General features: G+C 42.1%; 1 protein-coding gene across 3 annotated transcripts in view; it reads right to left on the bottom strand.

Moving 5' to 3' along the window:
• Window positions 1-22,945, bottom strand: part of PLEKHA2 (pleckstrin homology domain containing A2) — a 195,392-nt gene that overhangs the window by 61,059 nt on the left and 111,388 nt on the right. For all 3 annotated transcript variants that reach the window (XM_073622353.1, XM_073622352.1, XM_073622354.1), the window contains exons 6-7: window positions 8,866-8,991; window positions 1,059-1,205 (exon numbers count right to left, since the gene is read on the bottom strand). In XM_073622353.1, the coding sequence (XP_073478454.1) occupies window positions 1,059-1,205; window positions 8,866-8,991 (273 nt within the window). The remainder of the gene's footprint in view (window positions 1-1,058; window positions 1,206-8,865; window positions 8,992-22,945) is intronic.

Genomic DNA, 22,945 nt, shown 5'->3' on the forward strand with positions numbered 1-22,945 from the left:
TGAAGGTTCTAGTTACACCTCTGCTGTAAGGTGTACTTCTGTCAGAACTCACTCGTCAGCATTCGAGACTCTGCAATGGTTCAGCCAGTGAGGGAGCGAATTCAAGTAAGAAAGGTACTAGTTACATTTTAGCCACTGGCCAGTGTCACACTGTCTTTAGTACAAATTAATAGAATTTTCATTTCAATCCATTTTATCTCAAAAGTACCCATTTCACTGTCTGCAAAATTTGTCTAAACCTGAAACTCTCGTTTCCACTCTGAACTGAGTTTATTTTTTGTAATGTAATTTGTAGATGTGCTGTTGGGTTGTATTTATGTTGGTTGATACATTTTTACTTTAGTGTTCTTTGTATTTGTGTTCATCTTATTTTTTTATTTTTGATCATTATTTGCCTATTGTTGCTTTTCATTTTTTTCCTTTTTTCACTGTTTTTCGATATCTGTGAAAAAAAAACATGTTAAGGCTAACAAGGGGCTTTTTTTTGGTGCAGGAAACTTTCATAATAATCAGGAGCAATTTAAAGCTTATTGCACCATTAAAAAAAACACCTTAAATTTTTAGTTCCTTATTGACTAGTTGCCCAATTTTTACTGAAATCTTGAGAATGTGAAAACTTTTAATTTTATTCATCCCCAGTCTTTGAGCTTACAGCCCACTCTATAAGTTGATGGGTAGAAAGCTTGTTGGTAGGGTAGAAGAGCTCAGACAGGCGGCAATGGCATTGAACTGAATGGCATTATCTTATTCCTTTTGTTCTACACACTATAGCAGAACAGAGATGAATGAATCACAAAAGTATGTGTACTCGTTTGCAATCGTTTGGCAGATAAAACAACTCTTTGCATATATATACATTTCAACAGTACACAGCTGTTTGGCTGGAGCCACATTTTTAAGGTTAGATCAGTATATCTCAGGAAATACATTTTTGTTGAATACACAGCTGCATTGCATGGAAACTGTAATACCTTGAAAGTAAAATTACAGCTGTGGAAATCATCTGCAGACAAATACCACCAAGCTAACACTGAGTGGACAGCACAAGCGTTTCTTACCATATTTCCTTGCTTGACGCAATAGCCACTCTTTAGAACAGAGTGCGAGGGCATATGTTTTTTCACAGGTATGTAGCTTTGAGTGGGCTGGAGAGACATATGAGGGACCAATTCAGTTGGCTTGACATCGGGACACTCACCTCCATTCTGGAAAAACAAACAAACGTCAACAGTCACTATTTGACATGAAGATCAGCAAATTTTGGATGGTATGTCCTTCTCCATTATTAGAGAAGAACCTAAGGGGCAATAGGACAGCGCACAACGGGCAAAGTTTTGATGACTTCATAGGTCGAGTCCCATTGCAAGTGTGATGCTGAGAGTTTAAGCTCTTGTTTGATATTTTGTTGCTTGAGTTCATCTTAAGGAGACTCTGTCACCAAATTAAAAATTGTGAGCAAAAGCACAGATATATTTTAAATATTTTACTTAGTGTTTTTCTTTCTAAATAATTTTTTATTTACTTGCAATGTGCCTCCAAAATTGCCAGAAAATCTGACTACTTCCGAAAGAGCCAATTGCCTAGCACAGCCCCCTTCCTCCTCCTTGCACATCATAGCCCTGTTTTTCTCTGGTAGTCTCTAATTACTATTTGTGCTGGTCCAGCTCCTCCACCATTCCTTCCTCTCCCTGCATAAACTTTTATGTAGTTGCCAAGGGAGGAGTAAAGGAGAATGCTATATAGCTTTAAAGAGGAAGTAAACCTTGGTGGGTTTTACTTCCTCTTGATTTGCCTGCAAAAGTAAAGCATAATGGGCTACTATGCATTACATAGTAGCCCACTATGTGTCACTTACCTGAAACGGAAGCCTGCGATGTCACCGCTGTCCCCACTAGTAGTGAGTGTCCATCTTCACCCCTCTTCCTTCTGGGGGCCACGAACTCCGGCTCTGTGACTGGCCAGAGTCACGTGACGTCACTCCCGCGCATGTGCGCGGGAGTCGCCAGTTACGGCACAACCCCTATTAGAAATGGCATGATGTGCCCTTTCTAAAGTGAGCATGCGCTGTAGACATCGGCGCATGCGCCATAGTCATTGGCCCACAGATTTTTTTTGTAAATATCTCCTAAACCATGCAGGTTTAGGAGATATTTCAAGCACCTAAGAGGAAAGCCTTAATATAGACTTATGTGTAGGTAAAAGTGGATGTACAGGGTGTACAACCACTTGAATTTTGAGTGTCTCCATCAGCACCCCCCTTATATCAGAGTGTTCCCAACAGCATCCCCCTTACATCAGTGTCCCCAACAGCGTCCCCCTTCACATCAGTGTCACATCACATCACATCAATGTGTCCCCATCAGCAGCCCCCTTCACATCAGTGTGTCCCCATCAGCAGCCCCCTTCACATCAATGTGTCCTCATCAGCAGCCCCCTTCACATCAGTTTGTCCCCATCAGCAGCCCCCTTCACATCAGTGTGTCCCCATCAGCAGCCCCCATCACATCAGAGTATCCCCATCAGCAGCCCCCTTCACATCAGTGTGTCCTCCAATTTGTTCGAACACGCGAACACTGTTAAAGTCTATGGGACACAAACGTGAAAAATCAAAAGTGCTAATTTTAAAGGCTTATATGCAAGTTATTGCCATAAAAAGTGTTTGTGGACCGGGGTCCTGCCCCAGGGGACATGTATCAATGCAAAAAAAAAGTTTAAAAACGTAATTTTTTTCAGGGGCGGTGATTTTAATAATTCTTAAAATTAAACAATAAAAATGAAATATTCCTTTAAATATCGTGCCTGGGGGGGTGTCCCTTGTATGCCTGTAAATTAGCATATCTTTCTCATTTTTATAACAGTGCCACAGCAAAATGACATTTCTAAAGGAAAAAAATGTCATTTAAAACTGCTCGTAGCTGTAATGTATTGTTTGATCCCGGCAATATAGATAAAAATACCAAAAAAAATATGGCGTGGATGTCACCCCCAAAATCCATACCAGGCCCTTCACGTGTTGAAAAGGGCCCACACCAAGGAACTTTTAAAAGTCAGTGGGGAGTCAGCAGCGCCCTGCACCTGCGGAGCTGTGCGGTGTGATGCAATAGGGTGGCTGCCCTTAAGCTGCCCCCTAGAGGACACCCTGCCTCATTGGAGTTGTGCCTCCTCCTCTCAGGCCCCCAATTACAGTCAGTGACCTCATCATCCCCCCTCCCATCACTGGAGCAAACTTGGCAGTATGCTGCAGCTGGGGGAACATGACTGCCAGTTTCTTGTCCTCCTTGGGTACCCCCTTTCTCTAGGCTCACGTTACTCCCTTCCTCAACCTGGGAACCAACATTGGAGCCTTCAAATCGCTGCGCATCCTCCAACAGCATGTACCCGACACTGTGGTCGAATAATTCTGGGGACTCCTCCGTGCATGATGGTGGGGCTACGGAAGGAGTGACTGTGGACAAGGAGCCGGTGGAATAGGCTGCTTTGGCAGCTGCGTTGGAAGGCAAACTACTCTGTGCCTGGGTGACAGAGGATGAGGATGGCTTTGTTATCCACTCCACCAACTCTTCTGCATGTTCTGGCTCAATAACACGGCCAGCAGCAGAAAATAAGGACAAGCGTGCCCCACGGCCACCTGCAGAGGATGCACCATGTCCACGACCACCACTATTGACTGTAGACACAGAGGCTGCTTGCCCTCTTTTAGTGGCCTGTGAGCGTCTGCCTCTCCTTGCTGGCCTTCTGGACATGATGTATTTTTTATTTTGCAACACCACACTACACTGTATTAGATACTGTGTACACCGCCTGAAGAGTATTAGAAACTGTACAAACTGTATTAGATACTGTGTACACCGCCTGCACTGTATTAGAAACTGTACTACGGCTCCACTGTATTGTGCACTGTGTACACCACCAGAAGTGTGGTAGAAACTGTACACACTGTATTAGATACTGTGTACACTGCCTGCACTGTATTAGAAACTGTACGACGGTTGCACTGTATTGTGTACTGTGTACACCACTAGAAGTGTAGTAGAAACTGTACGCACTGTATTAGATACTGTGTACACCGCCTGCAATGTATTAGAAGCTGTACTACAACTGCACAGTATTGTGTACTGTGTAAACCACCAGAAGTGTAGTAGAGACTGTACTATGGCTGCACTGTATTGTGTACTGTGTACACTACCAGAAGTGTAGTAGAAACTGTACACACTGTATTAGATACTGTGTACACTGCCTGCACTGTATTAGAAACTGTACGACGGTTGCACTGTATTGTGTATTGTGTACACCACCAGAAGTGTAGTAGAAACTGTACGCACTGTATTAGATACTGTGTACACCGCCTGCATTGTATTAGAAGCTGTACTACAACTGCACAGTATTGTGTACTGTGTAAACCACCAGAAAAGTAGTAGAAACTGTACTACGGCTGCACTGTATTGTGTACACCACCAGAAATGTAGTAGAAACTGTATGTATAGATATAATACCAGACTATATATATATATATATATATATGTATATATATATATATATATATATATATATATATATATATATATATATATATATATATATGTATATATATGTATATATATATATGTATATGTATATATATATATATATATATATATATATATATATATATATATATATATATATACAGGGCTTTTTTTCTCAGAGAATAGGTGCAGGAACTCAACCATGCCAACCACACACACATACCTGCCAAATGGCATCAAATAGTAGCTCTTCCCTCTGCATACAACCCCCTCCCTCCACTGCCCTCATCTTCTCCCCCCTCCTTAAAAGCTTCACCATCTGTCATATGTCTTACCTTTGTTGCAATATTAAGCTGAAACACCTATCCGGCTGTAGTACCTCCCAGCATACTATACTATACTACAGTCACTTGCAAGGGGGATCATGCAGTAGGAGCATCAACAACTGGTCGCCAGGGAAAAAAATGGAGACCACAGAGGGTGCAGCCTACCATGCACCCTCTCCTGCCTATGACAGCACTGAACCCTGGGCACCTGTTCTGTATCTCCCTTGTCCCTGTCAGGCACTCAGTGGGATCTGCGCAGGAGATCTGACCTGTGGGAGCTACTGGGAGATAAGCTATCACTTGTAAACGCAGAAGCTAGACTTCAGTGTTACCAAGTGATAGTGGTGAGCAGGGAGCAGAAGACCTGATGCCAGAGGTGGTGGAACTGAGTTCCCCCTAGTTCCTGCTGAAAAAAAGCCATATATATATATATATATATATATATATATATATATATATATATATATATATACACACACTAGACTGACTGTATACATATATATCAAATACACTGTCACTAACTAAATAACCTGCCTACTTAATCTAAATCAAGCTATCTCTCTGTCCACGCCAATAAAACTACACGCAGCTGCCATGTAAGCAGCCTTATATAGTGTGGGGCGTGGACTTAGCCCCCCTGAGCCATGATTGGCCAAAGGCACCCTGCCTTTGGCCAATTATGGCTCTCTTAGCAGAGCGCGCTGTGATTGGCCAAAGCATGCAGGTCAGGTGCATGCTTTGGCCAATCATCATACAGCAATGCACTGCGATTGCATTATGGGCATTATGGGGCGTTCTGTGGCGCTCAAATTTTCCACGAACGCCCTATAATGTTCGCTGTTTGGCGACCGGGGGAAGACCTGAACTTTGAGCTCATCCCCACGATAGATGCAGTAGCAAGTCTAAATGAATTTTCAAGGTGTTAATTAGTTATTTTGGTTTTAATTTTGCCCTACAAGTGCTTTATCCTTAAAATAAGTTGCTCACAAATATAGGTGCTGCCAAAAACTGATGATATGAATATTGCGTGATTGTGAAGGGTGGGAGATTTTTCTTTGGGAAGATAAAACTTATAAAAGCCCAGTAAAGAGACATGTAATGGACCGCCTGGAACCCCGCCTGGGCGACTCTGCCAAAATACAGTTTGCTTACCTCTGGAACCAGGTACCAGGTATTATAGCTGAGAATTGCACCCAAGAACTAGACGACACTAGCTTAGGTGCAAACTGGAACTCTATTGAAAACTCACCGAGAATTTAAACCACTCAAAATTAGATAGGAGCTTGATCACATAACCCTAAACAATGCAAACTTTAAACAGTGATATCATCAGTACATCTAAGGCTAATTTCACACCGGCATTAAAAGCAGGCATTTGAGAGGGGTTAAAAACACAAGTTACAATAGTCAGCACACAGTGCTGTTCACACTAACAAATTGCGTCGCTTCAAAATTGAAGCCTCATGTTGAGTCAGGAGATGTTTGAAGTCTTTCAACGCCTTCCATTCAAGTCTGTGACAATGCTTCCCAAATGCTCTGGCTGGCAGTTGCGGTGCGGTTGCAGAGTGTTAGGATTCGTTATTGAGTTTGCCCACTATAACAGCTTCAACTCTTTTGGGAAGACTGTCCACAGGGTTTAGAAGTGTGTCTATGGGAATGTTTGATCATTCTTCCAGATGCGCATTTGTGAGGTCAGGCATCGATGTTGGACAAGAAGGCCTGGCTCGCATACCCCGCTCTAATTCAACCCAAAGGTGTTCTATCGGGTGGAGGTCAGGACTCTTGCCTACCAGTCAAGTTCCTTCATCCCAAACTCGCTCATCCATGTCTTTATGGACCTTGTTTGTGCACTGGTGCGCAGTCATGTTGGAACAGGAAGGGGCCATCCATCCCCAAACTGTTCCCACAAAGTTGGGAGCATGAAATTTTCCAAAATGTCTTGGTATGATGACCCCTTAAGATTACCCTTCACTGGAATTAAGGGGGCAAACCCAACTTCTGAAAAACAACCCCACACCATAATCCCCCCTTCACCAAATGATTTGGACCAGTGCAAAAAGCAAGGTTCATAAAGACACGGATGAGTGAGTTTGGGGTGGAGGAACTGGACTGGCCTGCACCTCAACCCAATATAAAACCTTTGGGATGAATTAGAGCGGAGACTGTGAGCCAGGCCTTCTCCTCCACATCAGTGCCTCACCTCACAAATGCGCTTCTGGAAGAATGGTTAAACATTCCCATAGACACACTCCTAAACCTTGTGGACAGACTTCCTAGAAGAGTTGAAGCTGTTATAGCTGCAAAGGGTGGGAAAACTCAATATTGAACCCTACGGACTAAGACTGGGATTCCAATAAAGTAGATGTGCGTGCAAAAGCAGGTGTCCCAATACTTTTGGTAATATAGTGTATGTTAAATGCACATATTATCACATGAAAAGATTTTGTTGAAATGAATAGTCTGGGACAGGATCTCTTTAGTAAAGCATGATAAAGTTTAAAAATACAACATTATATGTTCGTAAAAGTAGGACCTAATTACTAAAATCTCATATAATATTTAATATGTTAAGGTAATTTCAAAAGTAATTTTTAATCATTTCAAATCTGCAGTTTTCATTTAGATAATACTTAGTAATCCTATCATATAGTACGTTGCTCAAGTACTTCTTGTTGTGGGGCGACAATGCTTTGTCTTTCAATTGGTCTCCCATGTAATCACACTGTCACATGCACCTCCATCGGACACTATAAGTGCCCATGCTGACACTCAGTACATAGACATTTTTCCTTGTTGTACAGTTTGGTATGTGGAAGGAAGATGTTCCCACAAACTAAATAGTTGTATGTATACTCCATTTTAGGGGTACTTAAACATTCTAAACAAAGGGCCAGGTCACTGTCCCTAAGACTATGGGGGGGGGAATTGTGGTCAGTAGGAGTAGAAAACTCAGTGGTCAGCAAAAATATACAATACAATTGGTGGTTGGTGGGAAAAAAACAACCTACTGCCTGTAGCTAATAAGAGAAGGAATAATGCTTTATTCTTGGTTTCAGTGGAAAAAACAGTGCCTCATCATTGATGTCAGTGGGACAGATAGTATTCCATCATTGGTGTCGATGTGAGGAATAGTGCCCCATTGTTGGTGTCAGTGGAAGGAAAGGTGGCCCATCACTGGTACCAGTGGAAGGAATATTTTTCTTGTCATTGGTATCGGTGGGAGGAAGAGTGTCCCATTGTTGGTGTCAGTGGGAGGAACAGTGTCCCATTGTTGGTGTCAGTGGAAGGAACAGTGTGCCATTGTTGGTGTCAGTAGGAGGAACAGTGTCCCATTGTTGGTGTCAGTGGGAGGAATAGTGCCACAACAATGGTGTCAGTGGGAGGAATAGTTGGGGTCAGTGGATGGAATTGTTCATACCAGGGAGATGAATATTGCCCTAGGGGCCATTTTAAAGCAACAGTCTGTAGTTTGGGGACCACTGCTTTATCCCATGCCACAATAAGACTGCAGCTCAATTTTTTTAACTACAACAGCACTTAAATCCCAGTAGTAGCTTATGAGAAAATTATGCAAATCAAAGCAGGGTGGCTCAAATTAGGAAGTGATAATTGTCTTATTTTTATTTTTGTAAGCCTACCCTCATCATAGCAGAAAACTCTTATGCTTGGCAGTATGAGCTACCCTCCGTGTGGTCTGACACACCCCAACACCTCCTTCCTCCTGCTGAGTCCTACTGTGTTAAATTCAACAATGAGGAGCCCACAATCATGCATGTTGATCTTCTGTGTCACGTAGAGGAGAAAATAAATGTTATAGGATGGCATACATGCACAGATTTGTTCGTCATGCAACCAGAGCTTTCAACTTGCCCAAAAGATGTTCAAGATTGTAGTGGCTGCTTAGTCCATTGCCAATGTCTAGTCATTCCAGTTTCCATAAAATATGAAAGATTATTGACTAGACTACAAGAGAACCAGAATGACACACCACTGTGCTTTGCAGGTGTATTTCTGTGTGTGCATATATGACCAACCTGGTTCAGAGGTGTTTGCACGACCACTCCACCAATTATTTCCATTTTGTATGGGACTGGTGTATTTTTCTCTGCAGGGCCTGTAGATCCTGTCTCAGACAACGGAGTGCAACCTGGTCGAGGTACCTGAAAAAAGAGAATAATTCAGGTTTATAGAAATATATTATGCATACATCAAGGAAAGTGATTATTACCTGCAGTGCTTTAACAAATTGTCATTAGTGTAGGAAACATGTGTCAAACACAAGGACTGTGGGCCAAATTCACCCCTCCCGGCCATTTCGTGTGGCCCTCGCACCTCTAGTGCAGCTGCGGCACCCCCCTCGTTTCCACCCCCACCTTGTTTCAGCAGTCAGCAGCAGAGAGGAGGACAGAACTCGACAAAGAAGAAAGTGCAAAAATAGGCCACGTCCGTAAATATATGAAGACAAAAAAAATAGGTAGTACTACGTATTACCGGGGGGGGCGGACTTTTTAGGCTGAGAAACACTGGAGAGGAAGTGACAGTATAAAAATATAAATTTATTGAAGGTTACAAATACATAAAAGTAAGAATGAAGATTATAACATAAATGCATCTATGAATATTGTGCAGTGAGCCCTTGTATGTCAGTATGTATTTGATATACAAGGGCTCACTGCACAATATTCATAGATGCATTTATGTTATAATCTTCATTCTTACTTTTATGTATTTGTAACTTTCAATAAATTTATATTTTTATACGGTCACTTCCTCTCCAGTGTTTCTCAGCCTAAAAAGTCTGCCCCCCTGGTAATACGTAGTACTACCTAATTTTTTTTTTGAGGACAGAACTCCTCTGCCAGATCCTGCACAGTGTTTCAGAAGCTGGCAGCAGGGAGGAGGACAGAGGTCCACCCACAGATCCTGTGTCTCTCTGTGCACCTGCAGCACCCCCTGGCCTCTGCCTTCCCTGGTCTCAGCATTCGGCAGACTCTGGCAACTGACTCCATCCCTCCTCTGGTCCTCCTCCAGACCCTGCAGTTTCTGCTTCCCACCTCTGCCCCCAGCTTCTTCCCAGCAGCAGCACAAAGGGAGGTGCACTATAATGTAAAGGAAGGCAGAGGACTCTTGATGGGGGGAAGGGGCTCTTGACAACTGAAGTAAGCAGGGTGGTGGGGTGTGCTGGACATCTGCTTATAATTATTATGGGAATAATACAATTCTATGTTAGTTGAAAAGGAGGGTTCACACCGCTGGTATCATCCACAAGAAACTTTATTGGAGACTGCTCAGACAGAACACCATGGCAGAATTAGTTTCTTGTTGATGATACCAGCGGTGTGTGACCCTCTTTTTCAGACTTGCATCTTCTACTACAGTAGTATGAGTGGGATCCGTGCCGGTCTGCACCTGCCCTTCACAGCTTAAGTCTTACATTATTGCTAAAACCAGTAATAATCTAATGCAGAAGCAATTATTTAATATTAGACAGCAGGGGGGAAATAATTATTTGATCCCCTGCAGATTTTGCAATTTTGCCCACTTGCAAAGAAATGAAAGGTGTATAATTTTTATCATAGGTGTATTTAAAATGATAGAGACTGAATCTCAACCAAAAATCCAGAAAAAAAAAAACACGATACAAATGTTATAATTTGAGTTGCAGTTCAATGAGTAAAGTAAGTATTTGATCCCCTACTAACCAACAATAATTCTGGCTCCCACGCACACTAATGACAACTTGTTAGGTGTATAAAGGACACCTGTCCACAAAATCTCTTTCTTCTATTCAAACCTCACCATCATGGGCAAGACCAAAGAGCTGTCAAAGGACATCAGGGACAAGATTGTAGACCTGCACAAGGCTGGAATGGGCTACAGGACCATTAGTAAGAAGCTTGGTGAGAAGGGGACAACTGTTGAAATGATTGTTCGCAAATGGAAGAAATACAAAATAACCATCAATTGCCTGGAGCTCCATGCAAGGTTTTGCCTCATCGGTAAGGATGACCATGAGAGGGGTGAAGGATCAGCCCAGAACTACACGGGAGGAGATTGTGAATGACCTCAAAGCAGTTGGGACCACAGTCAAACAAAACAATTGGTAACACAATAAGCCACCATGGATAGAAATCCTGCAGCCCCCGCAAGGTCCCCCTTTTCAAGAAGTCACATGTACAGGCCCATCTGAAGTTTGCCAATGAATATCTAAATGATTCAGAGAAGGATTGGGAGAAAGTGCTGTGGTCAGATGAGACCAAAATTGAGCTCTTTGGCATTAACTCAACTCGCCGTGTTTAGAGGAAGAAAAATGCTGATTATGACCCCAAGAACACCATCCCTACAGTCAAGCATGAAGGTGGAAACATTATGCTTTGGGGCTGTTTCTCTGCTAAAAGGTACAGGCCTGACTTTGCTGCATTGAGGGGCCAATGGACGGGGCCATGTATTGTAAAATCTTGGATGAGAGCTTTCTTCCCTCAGCCAGAACACTGAAGATGGGTCTTCCAGCATGACAATGACCCAAAACATACCGCCAAGGCAACAAAGGAGTGGCCCAAGAAGAAGCACATTAAGGTCATGGAGTAGCCTAGCCAGTCTCCAGACCTTAATCCTATAGAAAATTTATGGAGGGAGCTTAAGAAACCTTAAGGATTTAGAGGAGATGTGTGCAATGTAGCTGTGGAAAAATTGCCATACCTAAACTTCAGCTCTAAACGCATCAATGGTGATTTGTTACCCTGAAAAGGCTAATGTTTAATCCATTTTTGTTACATCATAAAATTGATAAAATTATTGAAACAGAGGGGTGAGTAGTCAATTTTACATTGTAGTGTGAGGTATATTGAAATCCACTTCTGCCCTTTGTGGGATGAATCTACAGAAGGCAATGTGAAGATAGTAACGCAATGGGCAGTTGCAGCAGTGGGTCAGAGGGTACGGGAATAAAATACTGACTCCACTGCCTGGAAAATAAGCTGAGAGTGAATCTGCCCTTGGCACATGTTCTTGCTTCTTCAGCTACATTTACACACGAATGTGTTAATCACCAGTGACTGAGCTCCAACCAGACAACAGTTACACAATTCTGGACGTCTGCCCAATTCTCACAGAATAATTAACTCTATCTGAATATAATGCAGAAAGGACGTATGCCCTGAAGCCTGTCTACCTCCCACATATAAATACACAAAATTACCTCTTCTTACTCACACCATTCCCAACTATGACAGGCCAATGTTGTCTCTCCACATAGTTTTATTGCTTACATAACAAAGATACAAAACTAATTTAGATCTGGGAACACAGAATGTCAATAAAACATCAGACAATTGTGCAAATCTCCAAATGAAATAGTAATGAACTTTGTTGAAATTTCTTAAGTTTTGTTTCGTAGATTAGTTTTCTAACGATTCCAAATATTCAGAACGATTCAAATTTGGATCTTTTGAAAAATAATCGACCAATTAGAATTCTGTGTGAAGAATAGCTGGTTGTTAAGGAGCGGGCAGGAAAGCCGGCTGCCGCGTCCTTAACAACCGATGACTCATCAGCTGTCAGCGGGCTTCCCCACTGAGAGCTGAAATGTAAACAAAGGAATGCTGGCAATGGAAAATTCTGAAAATAACAGCATGGGTCCCCCCCATAATCCATACCAGACTCTTATCCGAGCATGCAGCCTGGCAGGCAAGGAAAGGAGGGGGACCAGCGAGTGCCACTCCCCCCTTCTGAACCATACCAGGACAAATGCTGTCAACATGGGGGGGGGGGGGGGTGCTTTGGGGTGGGGGTAACATGGTTGTATAGTTGTATAGTCGCAAGCAGTACCACAACAAAGGTTTAAGCATGTGCCAAAGTGGGAATATCCCATGAGCACAATTCCTGCTATGTGTAGCACAAAATGCCAATGGTAATACAAAAACAACTCAATCCTGCATGCACAGTATAGGTGTAAAGCACAGGAATCATAACTAAGATGGATCCACATCTTGGTGAAAAAATGAACCTATCCGGCAGAGCTGTAATGCAATGTGGCTTGTAGGTACCTGGTAGCCTCCAGTGATCTTTGTCCTTGCTGGAAGGGTGCAGGGCTAGAAGTAAACCTGGGCATTGAGGCATTGTATACAGCCTAGGCTTAAGAGCCAAGGGGTACCACGGGGATCAAGATAGGAGGCACACCAGGTACTTGCAGACAGCACAAGGTACAAGCACTTCCTCAATGTAGTTACCTTAAAAACATTTAAAGTTAGGTAAGAGTGGGTGGGAAGAGTTATTGAGCTTGTTGGGCCCTCACGGAGACACCATGAACCCTAACATGCTTTGCCTGTCAAGGTTCCATCCAAGGAAGTGAAACATGCCCGTGCTGGAAGAGGGCAGGGCTAATACTAAATACTAATACTAAAATCACTCACCACATTGACTCTGATGCCATAATTTCCATGCAATCATTTATTCCTCTGTCCACTGTTTATTTCACAAAGCATGGTACCATTATATGGCTTTGTAATGCTGCCTCATTTGAGTATAATTGGAAGCGGAAGGAAATATTTTACTAATTGTGTCCTTGACATACTACATAGCAGTATAGCATATAATATGCATAGCAATGTAAATACTTGAGAAACTGTACAGGTAAGGTAGTCACAGAGAAGCATGGAAGGGGACTTCAACCATATATGGATGGCAATCTGACTTGTATAGATGTGTAGAGCAAACAAATGGTCATTCAGAATAGTTCAGGGAGTTTGTTCATTGTCAGACAATGCTCAGTCTGAATCTGTGGAGCTTGGTGTAAGTGGAGCTGGAATAAGTGGGAGTTAAAACCAGAGTTAGAGTATACAAGTCTTGCTGTTTGTTTGCTGTTTGCTGTCTGTTGCTGTTTGCTGTCTGTTTGCTGTTTGCTGTCTGTTCGCTGTTTGCTGTCTGTTTGCTGGGTTGCATTTTTGGGGCTTTTCCTTTTAGTTTTTAATTTGCCTTTTGCTGTCACTTTTTAAATAGCTTTTTTTTTTTTTCCTGGTTTCATCAGTCTATCAATTAAGGGGTGTGGTTAATTGCTCACAGGTGCCTATTTAACTGGTTGTAGGACTCAGTCTGAGCGTGCTCAGTCTGAAGCTGTGGAGCTTGGTGTAAGTGGAGCTGGAATAAGTGGGAGTTAAAAACCAGAGTTTAAAACAGGAGGTTATAACAGGGGTCATAGTACCTGTGTAGTGTGAGTATCTGAGTGTTGTCTGAGTAGTGTGTGTGGATCGTTAGTACTTGTGTATTGTGTATTTGTGTATTGCGAGTGTACGTAGGTCTGTGAGTACCTATGTATTGTCTTGTTGTGTACCTGTGTATTGTCGTGTACCTGTGTATTGTCTTGTTGTGTACCTGTGTATTGTCGTGTACCTGTGTATTGTCTTGAGTATTAGTGCCAGGAAGCTAGCTGTTAGGTCATTTGGACAGGGTAAAATCCCCAAATCCTCACTAAATTTAATAGGTACGAAGCCCGGCGGGTGTGGAGAGGCGACTCTTTGTACATCTTGCCGCATGTATGCGTTCCTTGATCATCCGATCGAGGGCGAATACTGCTGTGCAAAATGTAAGCACATTGTTTCCCTGGAAGCCCAGGTTCTGAATCTGGGGAAGCAACTGTCAGCACTGAGAAGTCCCTCCATACTAAAGGTGAGCCAGGAACGTACACGGCAGGTGCCGGCAGGGGCCAGCACAGAGGCGGGTGGAGACAAAGAGGTGCAGGCACTAGCAAAGAGTAGATGGGTGACAGCCAGGAGGGGTAGAGGGGGAAGTGCCAGAGAGGCCGATCCAGGACTGGAGCATCCCAATAAGTACGCTCCATTGAGTGACATTGGTGAAACCAGTCAGGGACCAGCACTGCTGGAGATGAGGGACTCTCCTAGCTGCCCGGGGGAAGAACTCCTCCAGTGAGAGTGGGGGGGCAGCAAAGGGAAAGGAAAGACAGATTCTGGTGGTAGGGGACTCAATTCTTAGAAGGACAGAGAGGGCAATCTGTAACCAAGACCTGAAGCGCCGAAGAGTATGTTGTCTACCGGGTGCTCGGGTTCGACACATCACGGATCTTGTGGACAGATTACTGGGAGGGGCTGGGGAAGACCCGGCTGTCATGGTGCACGTTGGCACCAATGACAAAGTCAGAGGCAGATGGAGTGTCCTAAAGAACGATTTTAGGGACTTAGGAGCTAAATTGAGGAAAAGGACCTCCAAGGTAGTGTTCTCAGGAATACTACCGGTACATCGAGCCACACCAGAAAGGCAGAGGGAGATTAGGGAAGTAAACAAGTGGCTGAAGAGCTGGTGTAGTAAGGAGGGGTTTGGGTTCCTGGAGGACTGGGCCGACTTCTCAGTCGGTAACCGGTACTATAGAAGGGACGGACTGCACCTAAATGAGGAGGGTGCAGATCTGCTGGGAATGAAGATGGCCAAAAAGTTAGAGGGGTTTTTAAACTAGGCGATGGGGGGGAGGGTCCAGAGACAGTGATAGCCAGCGCGGAAGATATTCCAGAGGGTAGTATTGGGGGCATTAGTGGTAGGTTAACCAAAGCACAAAAACACAAGGTGAGTATAGTAGCAAGTCCTAGTTGCAATCTTGAAACACCCAATACGAGGACAATATGCGACCGGTCTAAACTATGTGGCATGTTCACCAATGCCAGGAGCATGGCGGACAAGATGGGTGAACTAGAGATACTGTTGTACAAGGAGGATTTGGATTTTGTGGGAATTTCAGAGACCTGCTTCAACAGCTCTCATGATTGGCTGGCAAACATTCAAGGGTATACCCTATACCGCAAGGATAGAGAGGGTAAAAAAGGGGGAGGGGTATGCCTATATATCAAGAATAATGTACAAGTGAATGTGAGAGATGACATCACTGAGGGGGCTAGGGAGGAGGTGGAATCTTTATGGGTAGAGCTCCAAAGGGATGAAGCTAAGGGGAAAATAATACTGGGAGTATGCTATAGGCCCCCTAACCTGAGGGAGGAAGTGGAGACGGATCTCCTATCACAAATTGGATTAGCAGCAAGGATGGGAAGTGTTATCATAATGGGGGATTTTAATTATCCAGACATAGACTGGGCGGAGGGAACCGCACATTCATTTAAGGCTCGCCAGTTCCTTAGTGTCTTGCAGGACAATTTCATGGGTCAGATGGTAGACGCACCAACTAGAAATAAAACATTACTAGATCTACTGATTACCAACAATACAGACCTGATAACAGATGTGGAAATACGGGGCAATTTAGGTAACAGTGATCACAGGTCAATTAGTTTCAGTATAAATCACACAAATAGGAAACATGAAGGGAACACAAAGACACTGAATTTCAAAAGAGCCAACTTCCCTAAACTACAAACCTTGCTAAAAGGCATAAATTGGGATAAAATATTAGGAACAAAGAATACGGAGGAGAGATGGGTTTGCTTTAAGAGCATATTAAATAAGGGCATTAGCCAATGTATCCCATTGGGTAATAAATTTAAAAGAGCGAACAAACATCCTGGATGGCTTAACTCCAATGTAAAAATGCATATAAAAGCAAAGGAGAAGGCCTTCAAAAAATACAAGGTTGACGGATCATCCTCAGCATTCAGAATTTATAAAGAATGCAATAAGAAATGTAAGGGTGCAATTAGGATGGCTAAGATAGAACATGAAAGACACATAGCGGAGGAGAGCAAAAAAAATCCCAAGAAATTCTTTAAGTATGTAAACAGTAAAAAAGGGAGGACAGACCATATTGGCCCCATAAAGAATGAGGAAGGACATCTGGTTACAAAGGATGGGGAGATGGCAAAGGTATTGAATTTATTCTTCTCCTCAGTCTTCACGAGTGAATCGGGGGGCTTCAGTAACCAAAACTGCAGTGTTTATCCTCATGACACAACACAGGAAGCACCTACATGGTTAACAGAGGACGGAATTAAAATTAGACTTGAGAAACTTAACATTAATAAATCACCGGGACCAGATGGCTTGCATCCGAGGGTACTTAGGGAACTCAGTCAGGTGATTGCCAGACCGTTGTTCCTAATTTTTACAGACAGTCTATTGACTGGAATGGTACCAGCTGATTGGAGAAAAGCCAATGTAGCACCAATATTTAAAAAGGGCCCAAAAAACATCCCTGGGAATTACAGACCAGTTAGCCTAACATCAATAGTATGTAAACTCTTGGAGGGGATGATAAGGGACTATATACAAGATTTTAGTAATAAGAATGATATCATTAGCAGTAATCAGCATGGATTCATGAAGAATCGTTCTTGCCAAACCAATCTATTAACCTTCTATGAGGAGGTGAGTTGCCATCTAGATAAAGGAAGGCCCGTAGACGTGGTGTATCTGGATTTTGCAAAAGCATTTGACACAGTTCCCCATAAACGTTTACTGTACAAAATAAGGTGCGTTGGCATGGACCATAGGGTGAGTACATGGATTGAAAACTGGCTACAAGGGCGTGTTCAGAGGGTGGTGATAAATGGGGAGTACTCAGAATGGTCAGGGGTGGGTAGTGGGGTTCCCCAGGGTTCTGTGCTGGGACCAGTCCTATTTAATTTGTTCATAAACGACCTGGAGGATGGGATAAACAGTTCAATCTCTGTATTTGCAGACGATACTAAGCTAAGCAGGGCAATAACTTCTCCGCAGGATGTGGAAATCTTGCAAAAAGACCTGAACAAATTAATGGGGTGGGCGACTACATGGCAAATGAGGTTCAATGTAGAAAAATGTAAAATAATGCATTTGGGTGGCAAAAATATGAATGCAATCTATACACTGGGGGGAGAACCTCTGGGGGAGTCTAGGATGGAAAAGGACCTGGGGGTCCTAGTAGATGATAGGCTCAGCAATGGCATGCAATGCCAAGCTGCTGCTAATAAAGCAAACAGAATATTGGCATGCATTAAAAGGGGGATCAAATGCAGAGATAAAACGATAATTCTCCCGCTCTACAAGACTCTGGTCCGGCCGTACCTGGAGTATGCTGTCCAGTTCTGGGCACCAGTCCTCAGGAGGGACGTACTGGAAATGGAGCGAGTACAAAGAAGGGCAACAAAGCTAATAAAGGGTCTGGAGGATCTTAGTTATGAGGAAAGGTTGCGAGCACTGAACTTATTCTCTCTGGAGAAGAGACGCTTGAGAGGGGATATGATTTCAATTTACAAATACTGTACTGGTGACCCCACAATAGGGATAAAACTTTTTCGCAGAAGAGAGTTTAATAAGACTCGTGGCCACTCATTACAATTAGAAGAAAAGAGGTTTAACCTTAAACTACGTAGAGGGTTCTTTACTGTAAGAGCGGCAAGGATGTGGAATTCCCTTCCACAGGCGGTGGTCTCAGCGGGGAGCATTGATAGCTTCAAGAAACTATTAGATAATCATCTGAATGACCGCAACATACAGGGATATGTAATGTAATACTGACACATAATCACACACATAGGTTGGACTTGATGGACTTGTGTCTTTTTTCAACCTCACCTACTATGTAACTATGTAAGACAAAGCCTGAGAATAAAAAAGTCTATTGACAACATAATGGTGCTTGCTGGAAAATGTCGGAAGATGGGAAAGGAAGATTGTTTATCAATATCTTGCTTTTTATGCTTATGATTGATCTTTCAACCTTCTGAGATGGAAAAGAGGGTCACCTATTAATACAACATTCAGACCAAAGTCATGAAGACTGTGAGGAATTCATGGGCAAGAGGCAGCTTTTCATGCATTTACAGATAACCAGCAATGGAAAGCATCATCAAAAGAGTGCTATGAAAAATACAAATCAAATCAACACCCAGGTGCAATTTTCACCACTGGTTTTCTCTAATATTAACAACTGAAAAAAGAAATCAGTATGGTAATGTCCTACATACACCAAAGTTTTCTATGGTGCAACAGCTCTCATCCTTAAAGCATATGTAAACTCTAACCATAAACTTTTATTTGGTTCCTTTTGGACTGTTAAATATACCTTGAAAAGCAGTCATGCAACGCTTTACCCAAATAAAATTGATGCCCTTTTTTTCCCCACTAAAAGAGCTTTCTTTTGGTGGTATTTGATCGGCTCTGCACGCTTTATTTTTTGCGCTATAAACAAAAAAATTTTGAATAAAAAACAATATTTTCTACTTTCTGCTATAAAACATTCAAATAAAAAAATTAAAAAAATTAAATTTCTTCATAAAATTTAGGCCAATATGTATTCTGTTACATATTTTTTGTAAAAAAATCCCCATAAGCGTATGTTGATTGGTTAGCATCTACAAAATAGGGGATAGATTTAGGGACTTTTTATTTTTTTATTGTTTTTACTAGTAATGGTGGTGATCTGCGATTTTTAGCAGGACTGCGACATTGCAGCGGACAAATCTGACACTGAGTGACACTTTTTGGGGACCAGTGACACCAATACAATGATCAGTGCTATAAAAATGCACTGATTACTCTATAAATGACACTGGCAGGGAAGGGGTTAACACCAGGAGCGATCAAAGGGTTAAATGTTCCCTAGGGAGGTGCATACTAACTGTGTGGGGCAATGTCACACTGAAGGAAAAGAGCGATCCGTGATTCAGCTTAGCTGAATCACAAGATCTCTCTTTCCCTTCCTGACAGATCTGCCGTTTGCCTTGTTTACACATGCAGACAGTTAATCCGTCTCTCCTGTGAACGATCGGCGGGTCTTGGCAGCCATCGCAGCCGCCGGACCTGTTGATTGGCTCCCCCGTCTCAAATCATAGCAGGAGCGCCGCAAGCGCGCCCAAAACCGCATGCACAAAATCACGTACATGTATGTGATTTTTGCGCAGCCGGATCGCCCTGCCGCAGTATATATGCGATGGGTGGTCCGGAACTGGTTAATCTGTTTGGACATTTCCACATATGTGGATCGTTCCTTTCATCAGTTCAGCCACGTTTTTTTTCAAAGAAAAGTCGAATGAAACGTTTTTTCATCAGTTTGTCATCAGTTTTTCATCCATTTTTATATCAGTATTTTTAGAGTCCTTAACAACTTGAGTCCCAGAGCCATTTTTTCATGCAATAACTGACTGTTTGTCCGTTTACATCTGTTTTTCATCTGATCGGTTTTTTGAATGGAAGAAAAATAGGGCTTTGATCCGTTTCAAAAAACAGATGTTGACGGAAGCAAGTGTAAAAGGATGATCATCCGTTTACATATGATTTTCCACAGAGATGCACTGATGTCCGTTTTTAATCCATGAACGTTTAGATGAAAAGTGGACAATTGTTCTGCATTTGTGAAAGGGGCCTTAAGCCTCGTACACATGATCGGATTTTCCGACGAGAAATGTGTGATGACAGGCTTTTGGCGGAAAATCCAACCGTTTGTACGCTCCATCGGACAATTGTTGTCAGATTTTCTGCGGACAAATGCTGGATGGCAGGCTTTAAAATTTTCCGCGGACAAATGTCTGTTGTTGGAATTACCGAGCGTATGTACACAAGTCCGTCGGACAAACGTCCAAAGTACAAACACGCATGTTTGGAAGCAAGGACAAGCCGGAAGCGGTCAGTCTTGTAAACTAGTGTTCGTAATGGAGAATTAACATTTGTGACGTGGCAAATTATGAAATCTAGAAATGCAGCGCACAATTCTCTTCTTCTTTATTGGGATAATAATGAAGCTGCTTTGCTGGTGATACTGATGGAGTTATTGCAAACAAATTTTCAAAGGCTTTTTTTTTCTAGTGATATCAAGAATAATATTATTATGCTTGTTATTTTTTTTTTTTTGGTGCAAGTTACCACAACACCATTATCCCGTAGTTTTTAAGATCAAAGATATAGCTATGTTGGAGTCAGTTGTCAACTTTACATTGTATTTTTTAAAATGTTACTGCCTACTCCCAAACTGTCATTTGAAGTAAAACACAGCCAAATATTATTCTCCACAATTTTTTTATTGTGCATTAAAAAAAGAAAACAAATAAAATTAGATATGCTATCTGCCAATAGAACTTAACCAAAAAGTGCATCCTATGCATCCAAAAATATAGAAAATATAACAAATCAAATCATTATTATTCAACCAAAAAAATAAAATAAGCCTCATGCATGTGTCCTACTTCTTAATATAGGGAGTCACCAATGCCAAGAGTTGGTGAAAGCAGGGGTCCGTCTTCCGGAGATAATTCCGAAAATCATCCGGATTATTTCTCCTGGAGCTCCCGAAGCAAAGGCATATGACATAATTGGTCACGATTAATAAAGCAACCATTTTTTGGTCCAAGAATTCCTCCTCCTCCTGTTCCTGGACTGGACTTGGGTCAAAGCAATAACTCCAAGGCCAATAATAAATAACACGTTATCTCCTCCAATTCCGCAACATGTCTGGTTGACGAACGGCCTTTTAGAAACAAACTGAAAAGTGCAAAATGAAAAGTGCGAATCAACACTCACCAAACTTCTAACACGAAATTAACAGAAGGAGCCCAAAGGGTGGCGCTAAAGAGGTGAAAAACCACGCAGTACGTCATTACGTTCATGTTTGTTGGCCGACAATACCTTGTCATTTGTATGCAAGACAAAATCCAGGCACAGGCCTTCGGACAAAAGTCCAAGGTTTTGTCTGTGGAAAATCGTGTGTACGAGGCTTTAGACCAGTGCAAAAAACAATTCCTGTTGTTCCATACAGAAATCTTGCAATTTGATAACTTCCTGTGCTGCATTCTTACATTGTTCCCAGCTCTCTGTTGTGTATTTAATTGTTACTTTGTTTTAAAAAAATGTCTTTTTTTTTTTTTTTTGCTGTCTGCTTTTTATTTTTATTTAAATAATAATAATTAGTCTAATAAACAACCATTCTTTACCATGAGAACATTTCCAGGATAGGTAAAATGAGCTTTCATAACCCTTATGCCGCGTACACAGGACCGGTTTAGCCGTTGTAATAAACTCAGACGGTTTCTCTGACGGAACTCCGACGGATTTCCATTCAAGCGGTCTTGCCTACACACGGTCAACCCAAAGTCCGACCAAAGTCTGACCTTCCAGAAAGAGGTGATATACAACACTTACGACGGGACTAGAAAAGGGAAGTTCAATAGCCAGTAGCTAATAGCTGCCGTCTCGTACTTGCTTCAGAGCATGCGTCTTTTTTGGTCCGTCGGACCAGCATACAGACGATCGGTTTTCCCGATAGGAATTGGGTCCATTGGAAAGATCTAGAACATGTTCCATTTCTAGGTCCATCAGAATTTAAAAAAAAAAAAGTCAGATGAGGCCTACACACGATCGGTATATACGATGAAAAGCTTCCGTCTGACTTTTTCTGTCGGACATTCTGCTCGTGTGTACGCGGCATTAGGAACCATGCTCTCCTAAAATCCACCTTAATTGTGCCTTCCTTATTGACTCTGCAATGCATTTCTCCAAAATGGCTACAGTTTGAAACATTTTTGCAATAGTTGCTAAAAGTTCAGGGAAATTAAAACTCTCAATATTGGATACTATCTCATATTTAAACATTAGTTTCAAAATATATAAACATAATAAAAAATATAAAACTGACACAAACCCAAATGTAGTTTCCCTTTGAGCTTTGCCTTTTTTGTCCTTTTTTTTTGTTAAACTTGCGTCTTGTTTTGTATTCAAATCCATTCTATTCTGTTGAATAATCTCCAGGCCTTGTTAGCTATTACTTATCTAGACTTTGTACTACCTACACCAATTTATCAGAAGGAAAAAAAATCTGCCCATGACAACTAAGTGGGAGGGAAATGGTGATAGACGGTTTGTTACCGTTATACTTTGACAATTTGTTTCTGCTGCTCATTGGTGCACAACATTACCAAACAAAACAGCAGCTGCTCTGGTAATGTATGATATCTTGAGAGTTCGGTAGAGGAAGTGCTGCTCACTGGAGCATTACCGTGCGTTTCCACCATGAAAAAAACGGTAGATTTGTACGTTTGTTGATTAACAGGTGTCTGTCCTTTGCTTGCTCTTGCTGGGGACATTGAGATTGATTGATTCATTCCATTTTTAATAACAATGGAGAAAAGAGCAGAAAGTGAAGTTGTTGCCAATTGCAAATGATGATGTTTTACCTTTTAGATAAAATGAGAT

The sequence above is a fragment of the Aquarana catesbeiana genome, linkage group LG03, assembly GCF_042186555.1.
Source record: "Aquarana catesbeiana isolate 2022-GZ linkage group LG03, ASM4218655v1, whole genome shotgun sequence".
NCBI lineage: Eukaryota > Metazoa > Chordata > Amphibia > Anura > Ranidae > Aquarana > Aquarana catesbeiana.